At 36.1% G+C, this 27,962-nt stretch overlaps 1 protein-coding gene across 6 annotated transcripts in view; it reads right to left on the reverse strand.

Annotated features, from left to right (window-relative positions):
• The window catches only part of CHD9 (chromodomain helicase DNA binding protein 9), a 94,694-nt gene that overhangs the window by 22,901 nt on the left and 43,831 nt on the right, over positions 1-27,962 (reverse strand). For all 6 annotated transcript variants that reach the window (XM_054198043.1, XM_054198040.1, XM_054198041.1 and 3 more), the window contains 17 exons: positions 22,353-22,464; positions 18,806-18,952; positions 17,498-17,566; positions 17,351-17,406; positions 15,827-15,944; positions 15,235-15,321; positions 13,841-13,978; positions 11,401-11,522; positions 10,109-10,352; positions 8,829-9,005; positions 7,779-7,922; positions 7,070-7,325; positions 6,159-6,369; positions 3,836-4,031; positions 2,988-3,155; positions 2,217-2,396; positions 626-736 (listed from right to left, as the gene is read on the reverse strand). In XM_054198043.1, coding sequence (XP_054054018.1) covers positions 626-736; positions 2,217-2,396; positions 2,988-3,155; positions 3,836-4,031; positions 6,159-6,369; positions 7,070-7,325; positions 7,779-7,922; positions 8,829-9,005; positions 10,109-10,352; positions 11,401-11,522; positions 13,841-13,978; positions 15,235-15,321; positions 15,827-15,944; positions 17,351-17,406; positions 17,498-17,566; positions 18,806-18,952; positions 22,353-22,464 — 2,536 coding nt within the window. The remainder of the gene's footprint in view (positions 1-625; positions 737-2,216; positions 2,397-2,987; positions 3,156-3,835; positions 4,032-6,158; positions 6,370-7,069; positions 7,326-7,778; positions 7,923-8,828; positions 9,006-10,108; positions 10,353-11,400; positions 11,523-13,840; positions 13,979-15,234; positions 15,322-15,826; positions 15,945-17,350; positions 17,407-17,497; positions 17,567-18,805; positions 18,953-22,352; positions 22,465-27,962) is intronic.

The following is a 27,962-nucleotide window of genomic DNA, read 5'->3' on the forward strand; positions in this document are numbered from 1 at the left end:
AGTTCAGAAACAACGGTTTCTATCTAATGTCATTAATAGGTATTTTGTAAAGACATCACAGTAAATACCCATAAAGTAAAACATTTTGTGATATTTACGGCAACAAAAAACAGGTTTCATACCATGATGGCAGTACATTAGTTACAAACAATACTGAACACCTCGTCTGAGCTGAACACTTAGACAGACTACGCTGCAGTCTCTGTGAGTAAAAGCGGGCACTGAATCCTTTTTAGAACTGACCGCACAGGAATGTCTTCAGGTATAGGAGACAACTTCCAGTATTATAAAATTGCTGTAATTCTTAGTCAGCTATTTTGCAGATTCCAGCCCGGGATTTGCAGACAGAGAAAGAGGGAACAATTACACACTATCAACCATTTCCATGTCTTCGACAAAAACCGAAGACCCCTAAACTCTTTTAGGAAAGCAGGAAGCTAGGAAATACTAAAGCTATCAGCAGGCTGATTACCCATGCGCAAACTAACCTGCACAAAAAGTCTGATTTGTTGAAATATTTATCAAAAAAGCACCAGAAATCCTACAGCTCGTATTTCAGAATTCAACAGCAAGCACATATTTGAAAACAAGTGCATTAAAAAAAGAAAAAAAAAGAAGTACTTACTCTACCACTGATAGCATCTATATCTATTTCTGCTTTTTTGGCCCATTTCTGCCAGAAGTTGGGATCATCTAGTGAAATATCAGTCCTGTTTCCAGATGCAACAAAACTAGCCTGTAATAAATAAAACTAAATCTTACCAACATCATACATCAAAAGTTTGCAGATTTTGAATGCCTCAGTGCTGTGAAGACTGCATAACTTTATTTCATTAAAATCTCCCAAGCAGCTGTTAAGGACTTTCAGAAGTTACTTCCAGCGCCAAGCAACTCAAAAGTTCTCCTCCCCCTTAATTTTTAAAAACGAGATCCATAATATATCAGAAAAATCTAATGAACTTTTATGCACCATCAGGAGAGAAGAACATTAAGCAGCAAGATTCTTCTGCTTCTAAGTCTGAATCTAAATTACTTCAATGGAAGAAAATAGAATCTTTTGAAGAGGCTTATCAGCATTTGGGGATTTCATCTCATGCAAAAGTACTCGCTTGAGGGAAATTTCAAAGGAGTGTTTAAACTACCAACAATCAAAGCTTGAGAGCATGGAATAAGCTTAATTTCAGAAGGCATTTAAAAAACCCTGATACACTGCTTTTGGGAAAAGAGTAAATACATATAAAAATTTCTAACTCTTCTGATAAAAAGACAGTGATGATGTTCCCTAATTCGTTTCCTATCTCTTCTTTAGAAGTCTACTTCTTATTTAAGCCGCAATCAGCAAGATATGAGAGCCTAAATAAATGTATATTTATAAATAATAAATATACATTTGTATTCTTAAAGGTTTTCCTTTTGCTTTGCCTTTTTTTTTAATTGTCACAACTGCATTCGTGAAGTACCCACGTTCCAAACGCAATTATATGGCTTGATTTTTTTAATTATTTATGTATTTAATTTACCTGAATTTATTTCAGATTCATATTTGCACATACTTTGGAAATTAAGGAGTCCAAATCTTCCAACATAGGCTTTTTGCTGCTGTGATATTACTGGATTTTTAACCCACCAAAAACTAGAAAGTGTCCATCCAATTTTATTCTATGCTATTACTCCTAAGACCTTACATTCTCAGCCCCATGTACATATATATACTCTCCACCCCCTGCTATTTTAGGAGCTTTCTTATTTTCCTTTTCAAACTCTTACCAAAAAAGCTCAAGGTTCAAACTACATCCTATGTATAGGCATCATTAGGATAAGCCTGACAATTGTTAATCTTATTAATTATTGTCTTATATACATTTTCCCCTGCTCTTAATATATCTGAATGCAAATGGATCGATAAACAAAAGTGGTTTGATCTTCTCGGTTATTGCAGTCTATTATATCTCACACAAGTCCTAGCCTTTTCAAAAGCAGCACACGCCTATTACTCATCTTTGCTCAAGCACGTTCTTTGCATCTGGCATTTACTCAATCTGTACACGTAACTCTGATTTTGCTATGTGCACAGGTAAGAACCCAAAAAACGTACCTAACATACACACACATTAGGTAAAGATAATTTAAACAAACAAAAAAAAAGCACAAGCTTTACAACATTCCATTATATTTACAGCTCTATATTGTCAAAGAACAACTTGCTGCTTCCGCACCTTGGCAAATGTGGAGCCCCTTCCTTCTGATTCAATTGTGATAGTTTTAGTACGACGCTGCAAAATTTGGTCAATGTCCTCCTCACAGAATTTAGAGCCTTCATCCTCTTCATCCATAATGGCACCATACGCACCTCTTCGAAGCAAGTCTTCTATTTCTTTTTTGGAGAGTTGTTGGATCTGAGCAAATAAAATAAGTGTTACTTGAGAAAAAAAATCCCCCAAAGCCTTTTTTATTTCCCTTTCCAATGTTTCTGCAACCTAGCTGTGCCTTATAATTTATAAACTTAAAATCTAGATTATTAAAAACAAAGATAGAAGTCTAGTTGTCCATTGATATGATTTGCCGTGTGGTTACAGTACACATTTTTACAAGTATGCATCTTTTTTGTTTTGGCTATTCTCAACACCGTAATGAAAATAAGTTTAAAAAAAATGAAAAATGACGTGTTAATACTTGATGTAAAACTCATATTAAAGTAACACAATAAATTAATATGGGAAGATACAAGGAAACAGAGGGAAACAAACTTTTCTCCCTGTTTTAACTTTGAAATTCTCTACCTTGGACCTTAAGAGGCAAGAAATAGTGAAAGATTTATCAGAATTACTGACTCCACTTAAGATTATGTCAACTATATCGTTAGCCCACATCAGAAAACAAAACAGAGATGCAAATGACAAAAAAAAGGTAGCAACTGCCATTTAAAATAGTTCCCACGTGATTACAAAAGCAAAAGGAAAATTATTTAAAGAAATAAGTCTACATACACCACCGACACTGTTCTCTCTTCCGCTCATACTCTGTAGGACAGCCTTATCCAGCCCCAGTTTCAGACTTGCTCTGTCAAACATCTCTCTCTCGTAAGAGTTGCGCGTTATCAGCCTGTAGACCTTCACTGCTTTGTTCTGACCGATCCTGTGACAACGCGCTTGAGCCTTTTGGAGGAAGGGACAACAGCAATAAGAATTTAGACTTATCCAGCAATAAGATAAGCTATCAGACATTTCCATGTTGTGAACAGTTTTCTAAAAGCAGTGTATTAAATGAATGATCTGTGCTGAATGGTAGTGAATGGTGTTCCTCCTGCAGGAACACTAGATAGAGACATGCTGGTTCCTAAGTTATCTGATCTCCAGATACAAATGGTAAAGGAGCTGCGGCTTGAGAATGGATTCAGTTGCTGAAATCCAGTTCCTAGATTTGATTAATTCACTGTTTCTTAATACATATTAATCCTTTTCTATATATTATGTCTTAGCTGAACAGCTCTATTGCCATAAACTGTTAGTCAGCATATGCAAAATCTAACCCCCCGTTTCAGGTCACCAAAATCTTAAAGAGTTTTATGAACTCACTGACTTCGTTTACCTGTGTTGTGCATTTAAAGAGTAATCAATTTGAAAGCAAAAGTCAGAGCCCAGCCAAACCCAGATGACCTCTCCTATCCAAGTAGAAAGTATACATCAAAAAACATTGAACATATGCCTTAAAAAAAACAACCCTGAACATTTTAAAGTTATACATGTTCAGAACAGAGACAATATTCAAAGTGACCAAATTTATATCAGCCAGGTTTGACTTCTTAGGCCTCGCTATTATGCTAAAAGGAAGTTACCTGCAGATCATTTTGAGGATTCCAGTCAGAATCAAAAATTATACATGTGTCTGCTGCAGTTAAATTAATGCCCAAACCACCAGCTCTGGTGCACAGAAGGAAGACAAAGCGATCGGAATCTGGTTTGCTGAACCGGTCAATGGCAGCTTGTCTGAGATTCCCTCGCACTCGCCCGTCAATTCGTTCATATAAATATCTGGAAATTGCCACAGATGCACACACACAGATCATTACAAAGTTTTCCATAATTTAAAGGGGGATTAGAACAGGTCTACTGCTTCCATGTTTATTCTTTACAGCAAATAAAAGCAATACAAACTAACTTTTCTCATCAGTGGCTAACATAAGCAGGAATCATGACAGAATCACATTTCTGTAGTACTAACGCACATCAGCAAGTCCAAACATCGAGTGTTTTAAGACAAGTTCTTCTGAACTTCATCCACTAAAGCAAGTATCTGATTATACGTACCAGGAAACATGTATTACCATGGCACTTAGTCACATTAAAACATGCCATAACCTGGAGTCCCATGTGGGCACTTACAAGTTTTTCACATGCTGTTATTTTTGGCTCCCTGCCTAGGGTGACAGAAGCAGGACAGCATACTTTTGTATTATATACCAAATCGTCTGAACACATTTGAGGTAACCAAGTAATCAGCAGAAAGCAGTACTTGGTGAGATGTCACTGGACAAACTGCGTATTGATTCTGTCAAGATTAAGAGAAATGGAACAAAAATGACACGACAGCACCTCTGACAGTCTTTATCAAGGCACCAATGAATCCAGGGCTTCCTAAACTAAAACCTTTAGTTTAAGGTTTTAAAAGCCTTAAGTAAAACTGACATTTCTGTTACTTTTGATAATTACAAAGACTCCTATGAAACTTCTGAAATCAAGTGAAATGCTTAAAAAGGGAGCAAAGACTTCTGTACATTGCAAATTGAGTAAGATGCTGAATGTGTATCTACCAGTCAAAAAGCTTCACAACCATTTTTCTTCTAATCAGCTATAAAATGGCACAGCAGATAATCCACAGGACCACAGGCACTTTGGCAGGCAGCCATTCTCCTACAGTCATGAATTCTGTTAAGTATTAAGTCTAATCATGCGTGCACTCCAGCATTTCTAATCAAACGGTAGCATAGAGCAAGTCTCAGCTTCTATGGATTTCAGAAGATTCTACCTGTAGATATGATGCGCTAGTCTAGATGTTATGTCATTATAGAAAAAAAGAATATTTTCCATACTGGGTTATAAGTACTACTATGAAGCTAAAATTAGTTTTTTAAAATAAAACATATAAACTATTGAGCTTTCAACTCAACTAGATAGCTTTACGAAACAAAAACCATAAAAATTATATAAAATTATCACAAAAAGAGGTATTAATATAATCTACTAATGATTTTTAATATACATTCCAGTATCCACTGTGGAAAGGCTTGACATTTTCACTAATTTTTATTTTTTTTTTACACGTTAACTCTATATCACTATGTAGTTCACTGACAACTATACACTTCAAAGCAGTATGTACGCTCCAGCAAATGGACTATTAAAACAACCAGAACGATGCCTTTTTATAGTTTTTCAGGTTGATATTGCAACTACCGATTGTAACCAAGTTTAAGGTTAGATTTTATGTGCTAAGGCTTTACGCATAGTAATTAGTCACGTGCTTAAATAAACTTGTCGTTTCCATGGAGTCAACAGTATAATCAAAGGGTGCTATTATATGCGACAGCAAAACCCGACCTAAGGAGCCACTTCATGGCTGGCAGGTCAGTTCCGCTGCAAAATCCAAAGCAGTAATAATTTCAGAAAGATAGGAAGCACGTTTTAATCCTTACGTTAATAAAACCCAAACCCCCAATTGTTTACCATTTTGTACTTATATTCTGTTGGGAGTGAGAAGCTGCATTACCGCTGTCTGGTCCAAGTTCAACACAATGTAAATAAAGAACACATTCAACGCTTCTGAGGTTTGGGTGAGCAATGTTGAGCTTGAACTTACTTGGTTTCTGACAGGCAACTTACAAACAGTACATACATACAAGCATGTTTAACAGAAAAAGCAACAAACTGAAGACACATGGTTTACTCAACATCATCTCTTTAGCTGTTGTCTGAAGTTTTGTGTTTCATTTGTTGGTGAATAAGTGGTAAGCCATCACAGAACACAGCAAGTTACACAGTGATTAGCAAAAACTAAGTTCCTATCCTCAGCATGCTGTAATCATTAATCCTTCACTAACATCCAAAGATATACCCACTGAGAACAGTGTATTACAGAAGACAGAATATGCAGTCTCTTACCTTTTATGTATAAGGTAATCCTCCAAAATATCAAGGCAGCGTACCATCTGAGAGAAGATAAGGACCTTGTGGCCTCCTGCTTTCATTTTTGGAAGAAGTTTATCAATAAGAACCAATTTACCAGCAGACTGGATCATTGCTTGCAGATGGAAGTCAGGAGCACTTGGGCTATACGTTTCTTTAAACTCTCCCAGAATTTTCTCTTCAGCACCTACCAAAGAATATATTTCCATATCTATAGGTGTATCTACACAAATATCTCCATACACATACAAGACTAAATTACCAAAAATCAGTGCTTGTACTCTATCCCCTATTAGCCACTACTCCCTCCCCCCAATTGCGAAAACGAAAACAGATCTTGTTCAAGTGTTGTGTAAAAATCAACTAAAAAACAAGTCCTTGTGTCTCTGTGATATTTTAAATGGGACATGAGTATTAAAAACAGTATTTTGAGACCTTTTCTGAAGTCTCACTTTGACTGAAATGATAGCAAAAACTTTAAAAGCTTGAAGTGTATTTTCTTGCGAGCAGGAAAAACATACAAATTAGTTATAACTAAGTGAGAAAAGCAACAAGACTGACACAGACAATATCACTTCCAAGAAGCATTAATTTTAAAAGTTAGATCCAGAAGTTTTTCTTCATAGTGCTTTTAAAAAGATGCAAGATTTCCGTGAGACAACTGTTTCTAAGTGTTCTGTGAATTCCTAAAAAAGAACAAGTTCACCTTTCAGGCCTCAAATACACAACTTTGCCTTGCATCCGTCAAAAAAATGCTTCCACCTAATCCAATCCTTCAGAAGTCTGATGAAAATGTCAAAGAATTACAACAAAAGTTCTTATATATTTTAAATAAAAGTACAAAAAGTAGTTAAAAATAAATAAATCAGTCTTTATTTTGTATTTACCTTTGATGAGGTAAGGGTGATTACAACACTTTCTGAGTTCCATCATAGTGTTAACCAGATTGGGTACATTTGCTTGCCCCGCTCCTTTGGATAAGAAAGCAAAATTTTTCTCCAAAATCGCTCGATAGTATTTCTTCTGAATATTAGTTAGCTCTACTTCAATTATAGTTTCCTCCTTAGGAGCCAGCTTTTTTTCTACATCTTCCTTTAATCGTCTGAGCATCATGGGTTTCAGGATAGCTTGTAGTTTCTGAACCTAAATGAAAGACAACAGTTTGTGGGAACATGCAAAAGTAATACTGTAGTTTAGTTAAAGATTTTTGAACTCCTAGACTTATATAAAATAATTTTCACATGGAATATGGCCTTTTTTTTAACCCCAAATTACTAAAGAAACATACTAAATTTTATATACTCCAAAACCAAAGAATATCCTTTTAGCACTTGTCTGCAAAGACTGCCTACAAAGTCAGAAAACTTCCAATTTTTATTAGTCTCACTATTTAATTGCCAAATTTAAAAAACTGACACAAAAAAGTAAAAATAATTCTTTAACATAAAACATCATACTGAACTGACTTCTACTGCCTGCAGAGTTTAGAGAAATTGCAGGACAAAAGAACTCAGAGGTGATATGTGGGGAGTGAAAGGGAGGGTGCTCACTCTTACAACACCCAAGCTCAAAATTAACCTATTCAACATGTGATACCTGTTCCTCTGTTTTAAGGTCTCCGAATTCTTGCATGAATGTAGATTCAGCAGGAAAGCGCAATGGTTCGAGAAAATGAAGGAGGCTAAATAATTCTTCTACTGTGTTCTGCAGTGGGGTACCCGTTAACAGCACTTTATGCTCCTGTAGAAGGGAACAGAACTCACATGACCCCACGGGCACACGTGCGCAAAAATTTGTGTGTTAAGTCTGAGCATCACAACCTGAAAATACCAGTTTTGCATATCACTAAGTACACAGGTAATACAGATAAACAGATTTATGAAAGAACAACAGTAAGTATTTCCTACTAGCTTTTCTTTAAATACTGTCTTCCTACATCTGTAATGAAGAAATGATTGAACAGTTCAACTTTTGCCTCTAATATTCACACATGTATAGCGCTCTCTCTCTATAGTGTGGAAAATATATGCTAAGCATTTATCAGAAAGCAAATAAGACGACTTCTGAGAACATGTAGCAAGATGTGTTTCAAAGGAATAACGAAGTCTAAAAAGCTATGCAAAACTAGTCATGGTGCATCTTGTAGTAATGCACCAAATGCACCAAAAGCCTCAAGATTCATGGCAGTATCCCCTTTTTAAAACCTTGCACTATATCAAATAAAAACTTAACTAAGGGACTAGAGAATAATTTTATTTTAAATTCTACTACCTTGCTTGCTGTTATTGTTAAATAACTTGTTTAAAATACTTTCTAGGCCTTTAAACATTAATTACTGCACAAAACCTATTTTATCATTATAAAGCAAATTTTAATGGAAATCGCTGATCATAATCAAAACAAACTATAGAACAGTAGCATCAGAAATAGTCTGCTATCAGTTACAACTTCCACATTTTATTTAATCAAAAACATACTAGCATCAGCTATCAAAATTACATACGTTGGAAGGAAGTATCAGGAATAGGTATCTCCTGAGAAAGACTGCTTGAAAGCTCTTTTTTGGCAGGTAAAACAAATTTGTGATTTATTACCCTGCTGTACTTAAGTAGAACCAAACCCCCAAAGGGAAATACAGTTACTCACAAGATTCATTAATTTTAGTCCTTCCAACAGTTTGCAGTTTTTGTTCTTCAGTCTGTGAGCTTCATCAATAATAACGCAGCGCCATTCAATTGCATTTAACTCTGGACACCCACCAAGAATCATTTCAAAAGTTGTGATAATGGCTTGGAATCTGTAGGTACCTCGAACGATACGTCCCTAGAGATTCATCAACACACGGGATTTGTTACATCACCTCGAATCTACTCAATTTAAAGATTTTGTTGCTGAAATTTTATCAAGAGCCAGACATCAGATTTTACATTATAAATTGTTTCATCATCCCATACACATTTACTACATCTCTATAACTCTGTAATTAATACTGGTGAGTAATTATCCATAGCCACAAATCCAATACTGTCTAACCAACAGTAAAATATTAACCACTTTTAAATTACAGATATAACCATCTAATAAAGGTTTCAAAGGTGCATGTAGATAATATCACATTTTTAATCCTGAGAAAATCTGAACAGAGTAACTGACAGGAAAAACCCTACAGTCAATCAATCAAAATATATGACGGTAATACATTTAGCACTCATAAAGTAAAAAAAAAAAAAAAAAAAAATCACTTGAGAACTAAATGAACACTTTTAATCGAGCTTACTCTACTCCGTTGGTCTGACAGAAAGAATATGCAAGGCCTTCAATATGGCATTACACATTCACTCACTGGAGAAACAAGGTTTAATATTTAGCACTACTTAAAAAAAAGTTTTCAGTTTCATGAATTTTCTAGAAATACCATGACAATTTAAAAAAATTGTTTATTTATTCAGAATGTACAGAAAAGGCAAAAGCCTCCCTTTTACAATAGTCAGATTTCAAGGTTTTTCCATGTCATTTAATGTGAAGTATTTCAGACGGAAAAGCAAAGGAAATCAACAGCTATATAAAGGTAACGCAGAGCTTAATCGGCTGCATTTTTGTTCTCACTGCTCTTCAAATTCAGGACCCAACTGCAACCATCTGTGTACATTTTAATCTCCACGCGAGTATCAGCGTCACTGCTATTCAATTGCAAATTACTCAGCAAGCCGAAACAACACGCATCTTGCTGCAACCACTTCCACAAAATTCACTCAGTAAGCATATGTTAAAAAATTCCGATATGTAAAAAGGTCAGAAAACACATCATAGGACGTAAAATGACTTTCACTACAACATATGTACTGATAACATAAAGTGTACTTTTTATTACAGCTACCTGAAAGAGGTTTTGGGTAAGTTACTGCATATAAGTGACATTACAATACCTGGGAGTCCCTGAAATACATTTCGTACTGCTGAATCATCTGCCTGCTGATCATACTTCCATGATACACTACAACGTTAAGGTCAGTCCACGTGCGAAATTCTCTTTCCCAGTTGGTTATAGTGGAAAGCGGAGCTATGATCAGAAAAGGCCCTCTTATACCAGCCAGGAGGATTTCATAGAGGAATGTAATTGACTGAATGGTTTTGCCGAGACCCATTTCATCCGCTAAAATGCAATTTCGCCTGAAAGTAAAATATATGTATTTGTTATTAGCGTCAAAGAAAGGACAGACACTAAAGCTGTTACTCAAATGGGCAATTTATAAAACCAAAGTTCAAATATACCAGTTTAAAACAACAGCCAAAATTGAGGCACTATAAAAGATGCTTGCAATTGTTCCCTGGTTATGGTGAAAGAATGAAGCTTTCGACCATGTTTAGCACTGGGCAAAACCTGAGCATGGAATGTTCCATGAATTTCTCCTATAATAATATCCCAAAAGTAACCTTTTGGGACTACGACTGCCCTAATTAAAGGAATTCAAATTAATCAGATTTCCTACATGTACACTCACCTTGACAAAAAAGCTAGAAATGAATGAAGATTCCATAACAGTCACAGATGGGAAGTATCCCAGCTACACTCACATAAAAGGAGTGTGTTATAGCATCACAGACAAATTTCCCCTCTTTGCACAACTGGGGCAGACTCATATAAGCAAATACTGCATGAAGTACCACTAAGAGCTCACCCTCAGCCACACATTCCAGCCCTTCCCTCTCTTTGCACAGATACTCACACAGCTGTGTTGGGCTTGACTGAGAATTGAAACAAAATCTTTTTTTCTTTGCAGCTCATGGAACTGTATGGTAAAAGGGTATGCTCGCTGATATCATTTCTATAAAGGACAGGCAACTTTTGAAGAGAGGTAACTTTAAAAATACATACTAATTCTAGAAATCATTTTGAAAGATGCAAGCGTTTCCCAGTTGTTCCAAAAATTCTGAAAGCTTGTACTTCGATGAAGGTTACTTTTTATTTCCTCATAGCCATTAAAAATTTATTTTCAGTTATGTTAGTTTTACTCTTTAAGATTTGTTTTTTGTTACTCTTGTTGATAAAAACATACTTGTACAGCCAAAGGAAGAGACTTTTTTTTTTTCAGTTACACTCTTCTAGCTATAAGCAGAAAAGTTAAAGATAAATTTAGTTAAAACTGTATTCATCCCCACTAAGTGATTCACTCCATATGGTTTAGAATTTACATTAAAAGACATTGCATGCATATACCTATTGTACCAGTTGAATAGGAGCCAGTTAAGTCCTTCCAGTTGATATTCCCTGAGCTGATTGCCATTTTTATATTCCCTGGACTGCTCTATCTTCTTCCAGGAGTTTGGAGGTGGTCGGTCCTTTAAGGGAAAGATTAACAAACGTGTGAGTTGGTACAAGCTGTATTTTTCCAAGACGTTTTAACCCACTATTGCCTGAGTATAACAACTTTAGATTTAGAATGTAATTATTCAACCTTAAAACTGGGAAGGTATCATTATTAACATTACTTATTAACGACTAGTCTGCAGAAACCTGAAATTTGTATTTATTTGTCTATATAAAGTAATACTTTTCAAATTAATTTAAGACTATATTATAATAATAACAAGCATTTGATTTCTAAAACTAAGCATACAAATAGCTTGGCACTGGTAATTTGAAACACTAATGTATTTGTATGAGAAACTTCAAGGACCTACGAAGTTTCACTTGGGAAGCTCTAAGAACAGCTGTCCTACAACCACAGCCAACTGGGTATTTGGGACTAGAAAAATCCCCGAAGTCTGAGTAACTCTGGATTCTGAAGCAGTTTGGGCAATCCACACCAAGTTACTGTGACCTTGCCCTTTCCTTTCGGCATTTGCCCTGGTCACTGCTGATGACTCGATCTCACCGTTAGCCAATTCAGGAAACCAACACCAGGAATACAACAAAGTAGACTTGTGAGCGGTTTAATTCCCTGAATCATTTCACCAAGGGGTCAGATGATACGCAGTATCAGCACATGCAGGATCACGATACAAAGGACCCGACAAAACAGACTGTAACAGTACCAAGGTATTGCATCTTAACATCCCTAGCAAGCTACAGGAAAGCTGAGAGGCTATGTATAAAATATTCTCTCTTTCTCTAAAAAAAAAAATAAATATGTATTTATATATATTTTACATATATAAAAAAATTATTATATAAAATTAATATATATTAGACTTGAAACAATACATATTTTATATATACACAAAATATATGTTACATATATACACACACACTCTCTCTCTCTCTCTCTAATTCGCCAGCCCGGAGACTCAAGAGGCTGGCTATTAGCTTAGCAGGCAACTTAGTAGAGAAATCACGAAGCCAAAGACTGACACCAGGTAGCATTTCAGCAGAGAACACTCTCTTCAGGCAGCATCTGCCTCCCAATGTGAACAAACTCACACTTTCAAGCTAAATATTTTTAGTAAGAGCTTTTCTGATCAGTACTTTCCCCCACTACATTTCTCAGTACTTATAAAAGCTTGCATTCACTCTAGACTCATGTGGCCTTATCTGGCAGCTCTGAATTTTAGATTAGCATTTTCTCTCTGTCTCTCTTGCCCACGTCACACCAGGCGACACCAGGTCTGGGTGCAGCGGTAGCTGTAGCTGTCTGCCCACTCCCCGCAGCCGCTGGGGCTTCCTCCCCTCGCCCACCCGCAGCCATCTGTCTGCCCCCCCAAGCCCTGCAGCAGCCCTGCTCTGCGAACACTGGAGTCTGGAATGAAAAATACTTGTTGCTGATGCTACCACGACAGTCAGTTGTACGGCTATGCTTTAATCGTCTTTTTCTCTCAAAGCCAAATACGGTAACAGAGAGTTATAAAAGCCCTTCCTCCCACATGCCAAAATGGCAGGATGTTAAATAAATACCAGAAAAATGAACTAAATATAATATGAAGTCGTTAATCGTGACTACTGTCATTATCTGTAGATGGAAACACCATTAAAATAAAATTCAAAGCCTAAAAATTAAAACTCTGTGCATATTCAGTTATGTAAAATAAATAACAAGTGTTGTACTACACCACACAGGACACGTCTTACTCTGACAATGCTATGGCAGGACTTTAAATAGAAAACTATTTTGTTTTCTCCTGCTCTACGAGACAGAAGATTGATAATTTTAAGGTAAATCACATTTCCTTATTACCTGTATTTTTCTTCCTTTCAGCCAGCCCTTTATGGCAAGAAGAAAAATAAAAGCAGGAAGTAATTATGGAATCTGTCTGACAGATTCTGTTTGCCAATTTCCTTCAGTGTTGAAGCACAAGACTTAGCCCTGTTCTCTATAAAAGGATGTTTATACTTTATTCTGTTTTCTCCTCATCTTAATGCTGTTTAGATTTTGTGATAGCCAGTTTAAATGTACTGCTCATCACTCAGTTAAAAGCTCAGAAAGTTATAGCACTTCGTTATTTTTTCCTAAACAAAGATTTTATTTTTTTTAACCGAGTAACAGATTAGATAAGAATATTTATCTATGGCTACCTGCAAATATTATTATTCTTACGTAACAAGGCTCACAGATCCTGTACACAGAATGTCAATACACTTTATGTTTTAACACAAAAGTTAAAAGTTGGGAAAATCAAATCCAATTTGCCAAGACAGACAAGTAAATTATGTATAATTTTACCAATCTCCTTGAGTCAGGCCTGGAAGCTTGCAATTGTTCAAATTCTTCTATTTTTGCTTGATCTACATCTTCTTTCAGCTCCCACGTACTGTCTTCATATGGCAATGAACACCATTTTACTAAATAGTAAATAACAGGCTGCAGAAGAAAATTCTGAATGTTATCAGCTTTTAATTTAGCGTACAGATTGTTAATATGCCTTACTATTTGAGTCGCTAGCTTTTATGAGAGCTGGAAATCAAAAGCACATTTCTGATACTTTTTTAAAGATTATTTTCCCATACTCTGCCACTTGTAGACCCCTGGAGTACTTTTCAATCCCACTAACCCACATGTCATTCTTAGGAAAGATAAATTACTATGTTCGTCATGTTTGTGGAAACAGAGCAGGGGGACACCGCCACCAATTAACTACAAATGTTAACTACAGAGGTGCTACCCTTAACATTTCCTCCACTCTCCTAATCAAGCAACCTAAGCCTAAAACAAAGAGCTTGAGAAAGTTCCTAAAACAGAGGTCTTCTCAACAAAATAAAAAGCTTTACAGTTCTGCTGTTCTGCGACAATATAAAAATTTAGGAAAAGTTCCAAAAGATGGAACCAAAGTTAATTATTTTATTTAGACAAAGTCATCTTTTAAGCTGGGGGAAAGACTGATGATGACATTTTCTCTAAAAGTGTAACAATGACAACTCAGCTACACACAATGAAAAGTAATATTAACCCTCAACCCTGCTTTAGGAAGACTAATGCACAAGCCACTGTGTAAGAGTCTGCTCATTTTGCTATTTAGAAGAAGAGAGTAAGCACCACAGCTACTCCAACAGCCTTGATCAACAACTTTGCCAGTCTGTCATCTCATCTCATATTTTTGTTCTGTAATAGCCTTCCAGAAGAGGCGCTTTAAATTCAAAAAATTTTGATAAATACAGAGGGAAAGGTCCACTGGTGACTTTCAAAATACCTCCCAAATCAGTGGTTGCCTAAAGCTTTGGGAACAGAGTTGGAGAGGAAGAGGGAACCACCGCTGTCCTGCCGCCTTCTGCTTTTTTCAGCAGTGATCCCTTGTCACTATCAGAGGGACAGGACTGTACATGGGATCAGCCTTTTGGTGGAACTCACAAAGCAATTAACAAACCTCAAATTTATGTCAGTAACTATCTAAGCTTTGTGTACCACGATGTATTAATACTAATAAAAATATAAGCCACTGCACTCTGATTTCTATTTCAAAATACATGGCTAGCATAGGAAATGACAACACTGTCACGTCTCATAAAAAATATTGTTGAAGCTTAAAATCATTGAGGCGTTACTCTGCAATCTGCTAAAACTACAATTATCAAACACTACATGAAGGTGTATCTTCCTGACTTGCTTTAAGATATATTTACCTCACCAGTGTCCTTATCTTCACAAAGAGATACTTCTAATACCCGGTCTACTTCAACATAGTCAGGATTAAAAGGTTCTTCTTCCATCTGCAATGCAAGATTAATAAACATCGGTGGAGGTAGGAAAACCTGGCATATGGTAAGACTTGGTCTCCAATTTGGCAGTTGGAAACTATTGAGGCTTTTGCACACATCTTAAATATTTTTTTTTGTTGTTTTTTGGGGTGGGGGCAACTGGCACTCAACAGGGATGTGACACTAGACTTGAAAAGGCACTCATTTAGGGATGAAGTGTTGCCTTGAGAAAGTCATATATACTAACATAATCTTTCCCTCCTTGACACTTTTAAGTAGTTATCCAAACAATCCCAATTTTAAACCATGGAAGGCAGGTTAGTTCAGTGACTCCAGAAGACTTAAAGTTATGCTCTTAAAGTAATGTTAAACAAACAAGCCCCTGCTGTAACCAAAACCCCAACCCTGATGGATAATTTTTACTTCTCAACATTCAGTTCTTCTATTTAAAAGCAAATGATTTATCACAACTTTACGAGGAAAAAAAAGCTTATTTAATTGTATATTTCATACTCACATCTGCAAAAAAGTGAGCTCTTTGTGCTTGCCTTAGTTTGAAACGTTTTATTTTCTGCTGGATTCTTTTATCCTTTAAAAGCTGTTGTTCTGTGGCCCACTCACAGTGGAGATAAGAGCTAAAAATTACAGAGATTAACATTCACATATTAGTGAAAGCAAAAGCTTACTGTCTATTTTTAATATACAGTTACAATAATGTATTTTATAAACCTGAATTTCACTCAAAAAGGTACATTTTATCATTTAAGACAGAATTGACTGTAAAGATCAAAGATTTATTCCTCCAAATAATCATCTTGCAGCATCTAGGTAAGGCAGTCGTTTTGGGTTCTATGAATTCACAAATTTCTTTCATGTGTCCTAAGAAGAGAAACAAGCGTATTTAAAGTGAGCTTAAATAAATCAAGATTAAAATCTGACACTCCTATCAGAAAGTACCCAGAGACGTAAAGTACTTAATATATTGATCTAACTTTTTCATGTACTTCACGTGAACATCTCTTCACGGGTACTGCTGAACTCTATAGCTGAGCCCATTAAACGACTGGTGAGGAGCGCCAGAGCCCATGGCAAAGAGCAACATGGCATCAGATTGGGTTGGGAGAGACGCACGAAGGAATAGCGTCAAAGGAAGGAGAAGGCATGAGCACCAGTGCCTACACAATCTCACTGAACCCACAAGTGAGCCTTCCCCAAGTTAGACTGGTTTGACAGAAGTACATATATTTCTTCCTCACAACCCCTTTTTAATATATTTTCATCACTTTTTAAGCTTTGCTAGAAACAAAGAAGAGCTATTGCTGTGTGTTATACATTCTTGGATGAAAAGACAGATTTTACCCTTTCAGAAAACAAGAGCTAAATTGTCTCCAGAAACACATGAATCCAGTCTCAAATTACACTTATTAGCAAGAACCTACTGAAATTACTCACGTATGTAAAATTAAAAATGTGTTTGCATTTTCAACATCAGGAACCGAGTAGCGACAGGAAGACAGGTATGAAATTTAAAACAAGAAAATATGGGAAAAGTTCTTTCACTTCTTCACTATTTATTTCCTGGTTCTGATGTAAAATAATTTCTATTGCTAGAAGGTTTTTTTCTTTTTAAAACAGTAAGACCGTCTCCTACATCAACCTCTCCTAAATATATGACATTGTAAATCTAATCTAGGTTCACAAAACAGCGCTGATTTAAATTAATAAAATTAAAATTAGCCTCAGGCATGTAGCCCCTGCTGAATTTAATAAATATATCTTCTGTAAAAAGTCTGTTCTTTTAGCAATAATGCCCGTCATCTTATTGGTCAGTGCTGGTTTCACAGTACCGATAATTTTAAAATTATTACTAACAATGTAACACGGATTCTTAGCATTTTTAAGATTAAATTTGTAAAGAAAAATCTCAAAAGATGTCAAAATCTTGTTATAAGTAATCTTCAAACAACACAGAACTTAAGTACATGAATATGGTACTCAATTTCAGTCAACATCTCCAATGAAAAAACTTTTTAATACTTACTAGTTCTTGTATTTTACAAAAAACTCTTCTGTTTCTACTGTCATCCCAGCAGATATCTAGGAAAAGAAATTCAGGGAAAATGTAAAATGACAGATAAACCCCCCTTTTTTCAACTAAGCAACTTTATATCCCATGACAATCACTTACTTCTTTCTTTATTACCCTGGAGGATAAGATTTTGTCTACAATCGCTGCATCTTCTTCACTTGGATTTTCCTATAAATGCAGGAAAACAATGACATAGATTGCTGTAAATGCCCTCACTTCAAACTGATACAGGAAAACAATGACATTATACATTGCAGTAAATGCCCTCATCAGACTTAAAACCTTCAAACACAAGCGGCTTGTTAGAAGATCAACAATAAAGGCAAATTTGACTTCTGCCAGTACCATTCTGTGTAACAGTCAGGGATTAAAATTTAAAAATCTAGGTCTACATCCAGAGAGAAATACATGCAAAAGTACCGTAAGTCTGGCACTTCCAAAGAGCATCAGATGCAACGCTCACCAGCCAAACACTTCTAGTGCAAGCAATGGTGATTCTGATGCTTTCCCAACACAGACTCACTGCGATTGCCCTGGTGAGTTAACTTGATGCCGTGGGCATACCCAGAATTCGGTTATACAGATACGGAGAAAAAAGAACCCTGGCAGACAGGTTAAAAAAATATTAATAAAACAAAACCGGCACGTGTGAAACTCAATTTAATAGATTTACTCTGAACGTAGATAATAAATGCTGTGGAATCGGGCAGACAAGGTCGTGCCTGGGAATTCCAGCAGGGCTGAGGTGTGACACAGATATGGAAATACTTAGCTCTGCCAAGACTGAAGTTGTGGTTCGAGACAGAGCGCCAACTTCTAAAGTCACCTTCCCTCTTGTCTGATTTGTTTCCAATCACACTATCTTCCTCTTTCCCTTACAACTTTGGCACTCCTTCAAACATGTCACAAATGCTTTTTTCCCCTGTTTCTTTCCTGCCACTTTATTTACCTAGAATGGCTCAACAGCAAACGTGAGTACCCGACCTGGCACAAGTTATACAGTGAAGTGTAAACCTGAAGAGGGAAAAATGGGAGGAGCATGCTTTTTAAAAATCTCAGTAAGCACAGATCCCCATAGGCTCAATTAATTTTCTAGTTCTGAAAGTCATGATAATATTAGCATACAGCTTTTTCATATGCCTACACAGCATAAGACATTATTTGAGATATACATATCCTTAGTCTTATCCTTAACTTCAGTTAAGTCGATGAATGTTTAGAACAGAAAACAAAAAAAATAGCAATAAGCCGTTTCTTCCAGATTTCAAGAATTTAGCAAGATGTCATATTAAATAAACTATAGCTTAGTAATAGCAATGTATTCCTTTCAAGTTATGAGCCTTATTCACTGAACTACTTGAGACAAACGGAAAGTTCCCAATACAGACCAAGTCAGTTTTTACCTACCACAAATAACTGTAAAGGCTGTTCAGCAGGTAAAGGGGCAGAATTCTTTTTGATTTTCACAGAAACTTTAGCTTCTTCTTCCGATTGTTTTCCTTCTCCTTCTTCAGCATATTTTTTCCTTTTAACTTGACGATTTGATCTTCTCTTCTGCATGCAGGAGAATAAAAATAGAGGTTTTACCAAGAAATTCTAACACGAATTGGAAGTTTTGGGATACTCTAAGCAATACTTCAGCTGTATCTAAAACCAAAGGCCAACACTTGATAGAAAACATGAAGCACATGAATCTAGAAGGGACAGTAGCCATAAACTACTGTCGATCAATTTATTATTTTTTTTTCATATAAACATTTGATACTTTTATTCTTAAGAGTTCAAAAGCAAACATCTAACAATATTTTCAGGGTATTGGAACAAAGCTGATACAAGCATCAGTATTTCTACAGCAATTTCATAATGCAGCATAACAGGTGTGTTACTGTCCAGTTCAAGAATCTCAGTGAACCATACAACATATGCTGAAATCTGTCTATGAAACAGCAGTGCTACACAAAAAATTATAAAGATTTTCATTAGATCATATCGGTTAGGTTGCTGATGAAGTCTGGTCTGATGGCTAATGAAGTTTGTTGCTTTGTTAATGTATCTGTTTTCTCCTCCACCTTAATCAAGCTTGTTTAACACCAGCATTTTGATTACTTTGCAGTTTACCTCCCTAATCATCCACTCTCATTTCTGCACGAACCTGAGGACAACGAGTTCCAGTTGGAGAAATAATGTTCGGTGTAAGAAAATAATTCCTCCTCATTCACTGTTTAAGTTTCAAATACTTAGATTGTTAGGATATTGCATACCATTTCCCCCCTCGTTACCAATATAGGAGACACTGCATATTTAATCATAAGATTAATCTGTAAATCCATTGGATAAATAACGATAGCAGAACCAAACTAGTCAGCTAGCAATTGAAAACACTGCAGTCTCTTTTAGAGAACTGAGCATCACAAAAATAAAATCATCAAAGTAAACCAGTCTCTATGAAATGAATTAATTATATTGAGCTACAGAGCAAAGCGCATTTTTGTTTAGGAAAAGCCATTGCTGGTTGCAATACACTGCAGTAATCAGTTGGGAGAAGAATAAGCTGTGCATAGAACGAAATACAAAATCCTGTGGTCATACTGGCTTCTGCAGAGCAGATGTTTAGTAACAGTAAGATTGCAGAACAGCAACTTTCTTCCTGACTGTTAAATTCAGGCCTTGGGCTGTTATCTGGTAAAAGACCCAACTATCCTTTAACAACTACATTATGTTAGTAAGACAGAGTAGTAACACTACATATACAGCAAAAATCAAAGAATGGGCATCACCACTCTTCTGGAGAAGCTGGGACAGTGCATAGATGAAACCAGTCGATCAGCTTTCCACAACAATGTGGCCGGATTAGTATTCTTCAGTAAAAATTGAGTGTGTGCGGGGTGCCGTGTTAGCACAAAAAGAAATTTCTGATTTAAAACAGACACATTAATGAGACATAAAATGTCACATTACAGTTAAATCAACAATAATTTGCTGACAGAAGTAGAAATTGTTTTTTAAATGCCAGCTAATAGGAGCAATGTAAAATGATGTATGAATTAGTAAAAGAAGGATTAAGAACGAGGTTCGAGTTTTATTCATTAAGTACTTGTTGAATTTTTCAAAACCTAATGAGGCATTAACTGGCATTTTCAATCCTTCTCACTACGTCTTTTCTTAAAGCATGAAGTGATTAACAAAACATCAACAGACGTATGTTCTCCAACATATTAATATATAACCTGAGTTGTTTGGAGAAAAACAGACTTTGTATTTCCAGAAGCTGAAAAGCTAAAAAGTACCACACCTTTTTCCAATAAATAAATCAACATATTTAAGGAAGACACTTACTGTGAAACTAAGCATACAAAATGAATTAGGGGGAAAAGAGACCTAAAATTGCGCCCCCCTCCCACCCCGAACTTAGAAATAGACAGCTATTTGCAACAGGAAAAGAAAACAATGAAAATGTTCTAAAACCGAAGAGAGAACAAATTAGTGAAATAAAGCAACTTATAATTTCCCTGATATGCTTCTCCCAAGCTCCTTAGAAGTCAGATGGGGCAGTGCTGTGATGTTCTGCAGTATAATTTTTCCTATCCCATGACATCCCAATTTATCTCTACCCCCTGCTCCCTTCACACCAGGATCATGCGATTTGGTGATACTCCCTGTCTACCCACACTAGAATTGAAGATGACCCTTGTTGCACTAAAAATCAAATATACAAAAAACCAAAAGCAATGAGACAAAAAGAAATTATCTTCAGTCTTTTGTATTTTATTTGTTGGCCTACAAATTTATACCTATCTGAGTACAGAACACTATTGGTAAGTTACAGACTTAAGAACCACCACACCGGCTTTCACCTCCTTCAGTGTACTGAATGGATCTTCTATACCACGACAAATTCCCTAAGAGATAAATAATTTCACATTCCCTTCCAGCTACCCTTTACCTAAGACAAGCTATCACTTAAGTTAATAAAAAGTCATTCTGGGACATAGCTTCTGATCCTATTTTCCCCCCAGCATCATTATCTGTGAAATACTAAAAGTCAGCTCAGTATCTCATAATTGTTTTCTGATACTGTCATCAAATAATGCAATTAATTTTTACTCAACAACACATTATTTTGAATATTGATATCACCTCTGTGGATGAAACTGTCCTAGGATAAAACCCTGTGCATTTCCAGCATATAACCTTGCTTTTCATGGAGCTTGCCCTACAGCAAGAAAGTTGTAATTGTGTTACTAACAGATACTAACATAAATAGGATATAGCCTCTTACAAAGAGTTCACACTTCTTTGTGCGTAAGGGCAATCTATGAAGAAAACTGCAGAGAGAAAGTTAGAAGGGAGATACTTGTTGAGGGAATGACTCCACCACTTTAATTCTTCATCACGCACTTCCTTCAGGAGCATTCCACAAGCAACTAGAGCCTATCAGCATATCGATCACTGCTCCCTTCAGATCCAACACTCCAAGAAACCAATTCTTTCTGTTTCTACAGAAGCAGAGCTCAAAAAAACCCCAGTGAAGTCTGAAACAAGCCTTTTAAATGTCCTCAAAGAGCCAGTTTCACTGATAAATGTCCCTTCTATTAGGCAATCTCTGCATTTCCCCCACAAAGTCAGCCAAAGTAAGGATGAGGTCTAACTGCCAGCTCAGCAGATGCGAACTCAGTCTCAAATCTATGGACTTCTGTACTGAAATGAAACACATACAAGCAGGGCTCTGATGTCCCATTACACAGAAAGGGGACTCTAACCTGTAGAAATTTCTGATTTTCAACTGGGAAAAGTAGCCGATAATGTAAGGTTCTACCTATGAGAAATGGAGAGCAGTGAGAGAGCAACTGTCACGGCGTCACAAGGAGTATAACTTCTGGTAGAGAGCGGAAAAGAATACCTTTAGAAACAACACCACGTACAAATTTAAAAGGGGAAAAACCTGACTACTTACCTGTGAGTCTTCATCTTTCACTGGCCGCTGTGGAGTCTGCTTAGCATCAGACAATTCATCTGAAGATTCATTTTTTCTTTTCTGCTTCTTACCCAGGGTGATGATTAGCTTTCTGTTAGGAAAATACCCAACATCTAAGTGAATGCCATATACTAGTCTACTTAACTTTAAAATTAAAAATAACATCACAACCACTAGCAATTCCTGTATTCTTCTTAATACAAAACTCAAGAAGCACTACTGTCTGAAAAATGAAAAATATGTCTCAAAACAAAAAGCTACAACTTCACAGTAGATGGTATTTTCTACTACTGTTACTGAGTTTCTCTACAGGCAAGCAGTTACCTTACTATCGCAAACTCCTCTGTATCATACATGTTTTACATCTAGAAATAAGTGAGAGAGATGCAAAATCTAACATTTAAACTAATGGAAAATGGTAAGCTATACAAAGTTAGCATAAATACCATCTGCAGATGACGACAGCAAGTGGTTTATCAGAGACAATTTATCACTGCAAAATACATCTTCTGTTTACTCAAAAAAATTAGCTATGGGCAACAATGTAAAATCATTCAAAGCTGTCTGACATGCAAAACTTGTATATTTAAGTAAGACATTCAATAGTAAAAATGAGGGAATTGCACTAATCGTTTTTGCCCTTTAAAAAAAACAAGTAAAAAAGAGAAGCTGTATTCAAAATCCAGTAGCTTTACCTGTAAGAAACCTTAGAACCTCTCAGAATTTGTTAAGAATCAACATTGTGCTGAATAAATTAGTTAAATTTTAATGAAAAAACAACAATTATTTCTATTCAGATTTAAAGGTTACGCTGTAAATCACGATAGCAATTCATCTGATTTGTTTTTAACTAAAGGGTGTCAAAATATTTATTTTTTCATATTTGAAACATGCCTAATACTCCTCTTTAAATATGTTTTCAGTGGCATAATTGCAGAATGATGACAAACTATCCAATAAAATCACAGATAAAGAGTTTTCCTAAAATATGTATTTTACATAGTATCTAATCATCCAATCTGTGTAGCTGAAAATGATGCAACTGCTCCAGCATACAAACCTCTTCTGCCATTTTACAGAACAAATGAAACACAAGATTTTAGTCTTTATACAGACAATACAAGTTATTTTACACCAAAGTGGCATCAAACGTACTGAACACCTGAAAAGCCACTGATGAGAAGGTAACGGGTTGAAACACTTGTATCATTTGCTTCTCTTTGCAAGAGTCCAAATAAGAGAAGTATCACATATTTGGTATGTCCAAACTAACAGTCCACACAGAAAACGAAAATCTTAAATTACCAAAACACTATAGATTGTTTAAGCAACATAGCTTACAAAAGATTATAGGCATAATTTTTTTAAGAAGCAATGAACATTTTCATTGTCTTTTAATAGTTAACCACAAAGTATGTTCAGCAGAAAGGTTAAAAAAAACCAAACAACCCAAACATTTTCCACTCCCAGATTTGTTACTTTTAGTGTGAAGCGAATGGCACTGGCGAATGCACGTTGGAATGAAGCTGCAGTAAGCATTACCACAGATCTGCCTGTTCACAGAGCTGCTTGTTCAAAAGTAAATTCTGGCTTGTCATTAGGTGTTCTCAGTAGAATTATTACTTAGAAAACATGTCTTTCTTTTCAAAACAGATTTTTTTTTTTTTTTTTTAAAGACTGTTGGATTCTCAGGTACTTGTGACTCAGGTACATATGACTCTTTCTGGTGATGGACTTGGATAAACCACTTTTTCCATTTTTATCTCACTTTGTTTCATAGAAACAATTTGTTACATTAGCACTTGTCACCTAATATGTCAAATTAGCTAATATATTCCAAAGTGATGCAGACAAGGCACACTGTGATTGAACTTCTGAGCTAGAATTTAACATGGATTTAAAGGGAAACCTGATGAACTTACGAGTGTAAATTTCTTGGAAGACCAATAAATTCGTGAAATGGTACCTCTCCCATGAAGTTCCTGGTTTGCATCTTTGGAGTTTGGGAAGAATCATCATGGGTGTTTACCCTGCTCTTAAATTCTTCCCATTGCATCTGCTTCTGGCCATTGCCGGAGAGAGGACTCTAGGCTAGATGAAACTCTGGTCTAACTGGCACTCCTCTAAACTTTGTCTGTATGTTAGTAAGTGCAACAAGCTGTGCTGATCTGTACCAGTCCCTTACTGATCGTTTCATTGAAATAACTGGACATTGAACATGCTCAGTCTCGTGAACTCACACAACAGAATTTATAAATTATTATTTTTTGACCAATAAATAAGATCACCAGTCTTTGATTTGGAGCAAAGGCGTTACAGGCCTGATGTACATACGGCATGTAGAAATGATTCTGAATGTGATCCACATTTTGATTTTTAAATGAATAACAAGACTACCCACAACGAAGAAAAAAGATAACTACATGTTCTTTCATCAAGTAAGTGTTGAGATGTAAGTCAAGCTGGAAGGGGTCTCCAGAGGACATCTGGTCCCTACTCAAAGCCAACTTCAGAATTCTTTTATGTTACTCAGTCAAGTTCTGCTTAGCTTCAGGGCTGAAACCTCCTGGGCAACCTATTCCAAATTTTGATCCTCTATTGTAAAATGGTCAATTAAAATGCCTCATAAATGCATGTTGCTATGTTAAGCATTTGTATCTGTGCAACCATAGTTCATTTCATGCACTACCACCTAATATTCTAGGCTCAGGTTCCTTTTGGATTCAAGAAGCACGGTATTAAGAAAGGCCAGGACTATCTTACTATGGGATGAATAGCAGAGGATTTTAAGGACCTTCTGGTTTAGAACATGGGCTTATTTTGTGATCGGATTGCTCTAGCTACACCTTTCTCTGCACATTTTTCCCCTCCTCCTCTGTAGTTCTAGTGTCCCCTCCTCGTGTTCACGTCTTGCTCTGCCCCTGCAGTCTTACACATAATATTCCATTTCTCTGACAGCTTTTGTGTCTTATCTTGATCTTGTATTCCCTACCCCCACTACTTCTCTTCACAAGCACCTCCCTGAAATTTTCTTAACATCATCTCTGCGTGTTGCAGATCAGAATGTTTCCTCCTCTATAGGGATACAGTGCCAATCAGAGGAATGAACGCAGTTTCACTTCTTTCTGATCCAGCGCCCAGAACCATGATGCTCCTTGCTATCAAAAGTTGCTGAATGACAGCATGGTGTGAAAGTCACACATTTCTATTAGTAAAAATGCAATCTGCTCATGTTTTGGCCAAAAACTTCTAAAAAAAAAATCTGCTATGTGAAAACAATGATTTTCAAAAGCTTGTAAACTGGATCAATTCTGTGTAAATTTTTCATTGAGAGAGCAAGTTCTCTTGCCAGTTTATAAATTTCTGCATGAAAGCATAAAGATCCTTGGCTAAAATCCCTTTTTCCACCCCGAAACAAACTGTTCTGAACAGAAACTATCTATTCTGTTTCTGTGACAAGGAAACAGCATGCCGTAGACACAGAATAAATAATATCACTAGACTCCATTCCAATTTCACTTTCTCTTGTTTTTTTAAATTAAAAAAAAATACCTTATTACATTCTGTCTAACTTCTTCACTACGTATTTCCTTCTTCTTTAACTAAAAACTAAAGATGCTGAGAAATTTATACCAATGAAGTTTAAAAAGAAGCCATCTCACGAGCCATTATTACTTCTGATCCGTAGCACAAGACTCTGAATGTGGTTTAGATCCACAAACTAAAAGTATGAGCAAGACCACCAGGAACCACTATTTGAAGAGCATTCCAACTTCTTTCTTATAAATTAAGAACCAGTAAGAATCTGGGCCATTCTCCTGCTGTTCGATAGCAGAGAACGTGACGGAAGAGTTGTCAGCACTTTAAACAGCTTTAAAATGATGAACAGCAGTTTTCAAAGCCTTCCAAACAGTGAACATGAGGACATATTGAAGAGGAAAGAAAAGAAAAACAGCAAATATGCATTAGGCATGTCACACATAATAAGTATTGCTGGCCTTGAATGCATGCCTTTAATACATCATTTTACTTCCATTTTCCCAAAACAGAGAAACACCAACTAATCATTAGTGTCCAAAGCCACCTCCCAACTATTTTAATTTGTAGTCAAAGCACTTTGACATATTACTAGCACTAACACTCTTTTGTGTTATCAACAGTATTAGTATTTCTTCATCACTAAAAACTTAGCTAAAAATCTTATCTATTAGCAAAATACAAAACAGGTATTTCCTTGACAAGATCGCATTAAGTTGGTGGTATAAAAACAGTTGCTCTTATGCTTTTAGCATATGTTTAATAAATAATATTAACACACTAATATTAACTACTGTCTCCTTCTCCAGTTATATTTCAAATTAATAACTTTTGGACTGTGCACAGGTTTGGTTTTTTTTTTAAACACTCCTACAGTCTTATTGGAACCAGCAGCCAGTTCAAGCTCATACAACATTGGAATAATAATGCAAAAGAACAAACAAGTATTTAGTTACTCAATCGATAAGACCACAGTATTTTGCATTTACATACTTTGCAGTAGAAACTTAAGATTATGTCACTTAGACCCAATTTATGCATCAAAACTACAATCTGGGAGCAGAGAAAACTTCAACCAAGGAGTCACAGCTCGGCACATATGAACACATCCCAGAAGGATGATGATATTTGGAATTTGTGTACCGTTGCTAATCATGACAGAAGAAGTTTATGATCTATGGGATCTAACAGAAGAAAAAGGTTTAGTGACATCTCCTCCCTTTGAGCATAGACCTATTAAGCAACATTTGCCTGACCTACACGAAACACGGAAGACACCTCCCAATGTCTGCCTTCTAGGAAATTCACTTCAGGGCCTATGAATTTAAACTGACATGATACAGGACCAGCATAACAGGCGAATCACTTCCTTTCCACCCCCCTGCCCCCACATCTCCTCTTGCTAACTGAGTATACAAAGGTTTCAAACCATCTTAACAGCATCCTATCAACAAGCCATCACGTAAAAATTTTCTGTCAGGGTCTTGGGTCCTGAAAACGCTCTGTCTTGTCAACAGTACAGGCAAGACCTACTTCAAGGCAACAAGGGCATTTACTCGTTTGAGCAGTGAACAGGATCGCATAGGACTTGCCGGATTCATTACTACATAATTTAAGGGTTAATTTAAAAAAAATAAAAATTTCACGAAGTTCTTTTAGCACTTGAAACAATACTGCCATTTCTGATAACAGGAAACAGTTCTGAGCTTCAGGACTACCACCCTGAATTGAACTTCTGTAAATCAAATTCTTGGGATTTGAGGGATTTATTTATTTAGTTGAACTATGCAGTGATAAAAAAAAATTCCTAAATGTAGTCTACTGATATTGTCCGTTACATCACCAATGCAGAGCTGCTGCTTTTCATCAGGGCCGTGATATTTAATTTTATGTTTGAGTAGGCGGGAATACATTGAGAGCTATAAAACCTAAATGCCAATCTACTTTTTTGAACAACAGAATGTTCACAAATTCATAATTCTTCTATCCTTCCTATCAAGTGGTAATAAGCAGACTTTTTAGTTTAAATATGCATCACCTTAAATGGAAGAA

This window comes from Rissa tridactyla, chromosome 4, assembly GCF_028500815.1.
Source record: "Rissa tridactyla isolate bRisTri1 chromosome 4, bRisTri1.patW.cur.20221130, whole genome shotgun sequence".
NCBI lineage: Eukaryota > Metazoa > Chordata > Aves > Charadriiformes > Laridae > Rissa > Rissa tridactyla.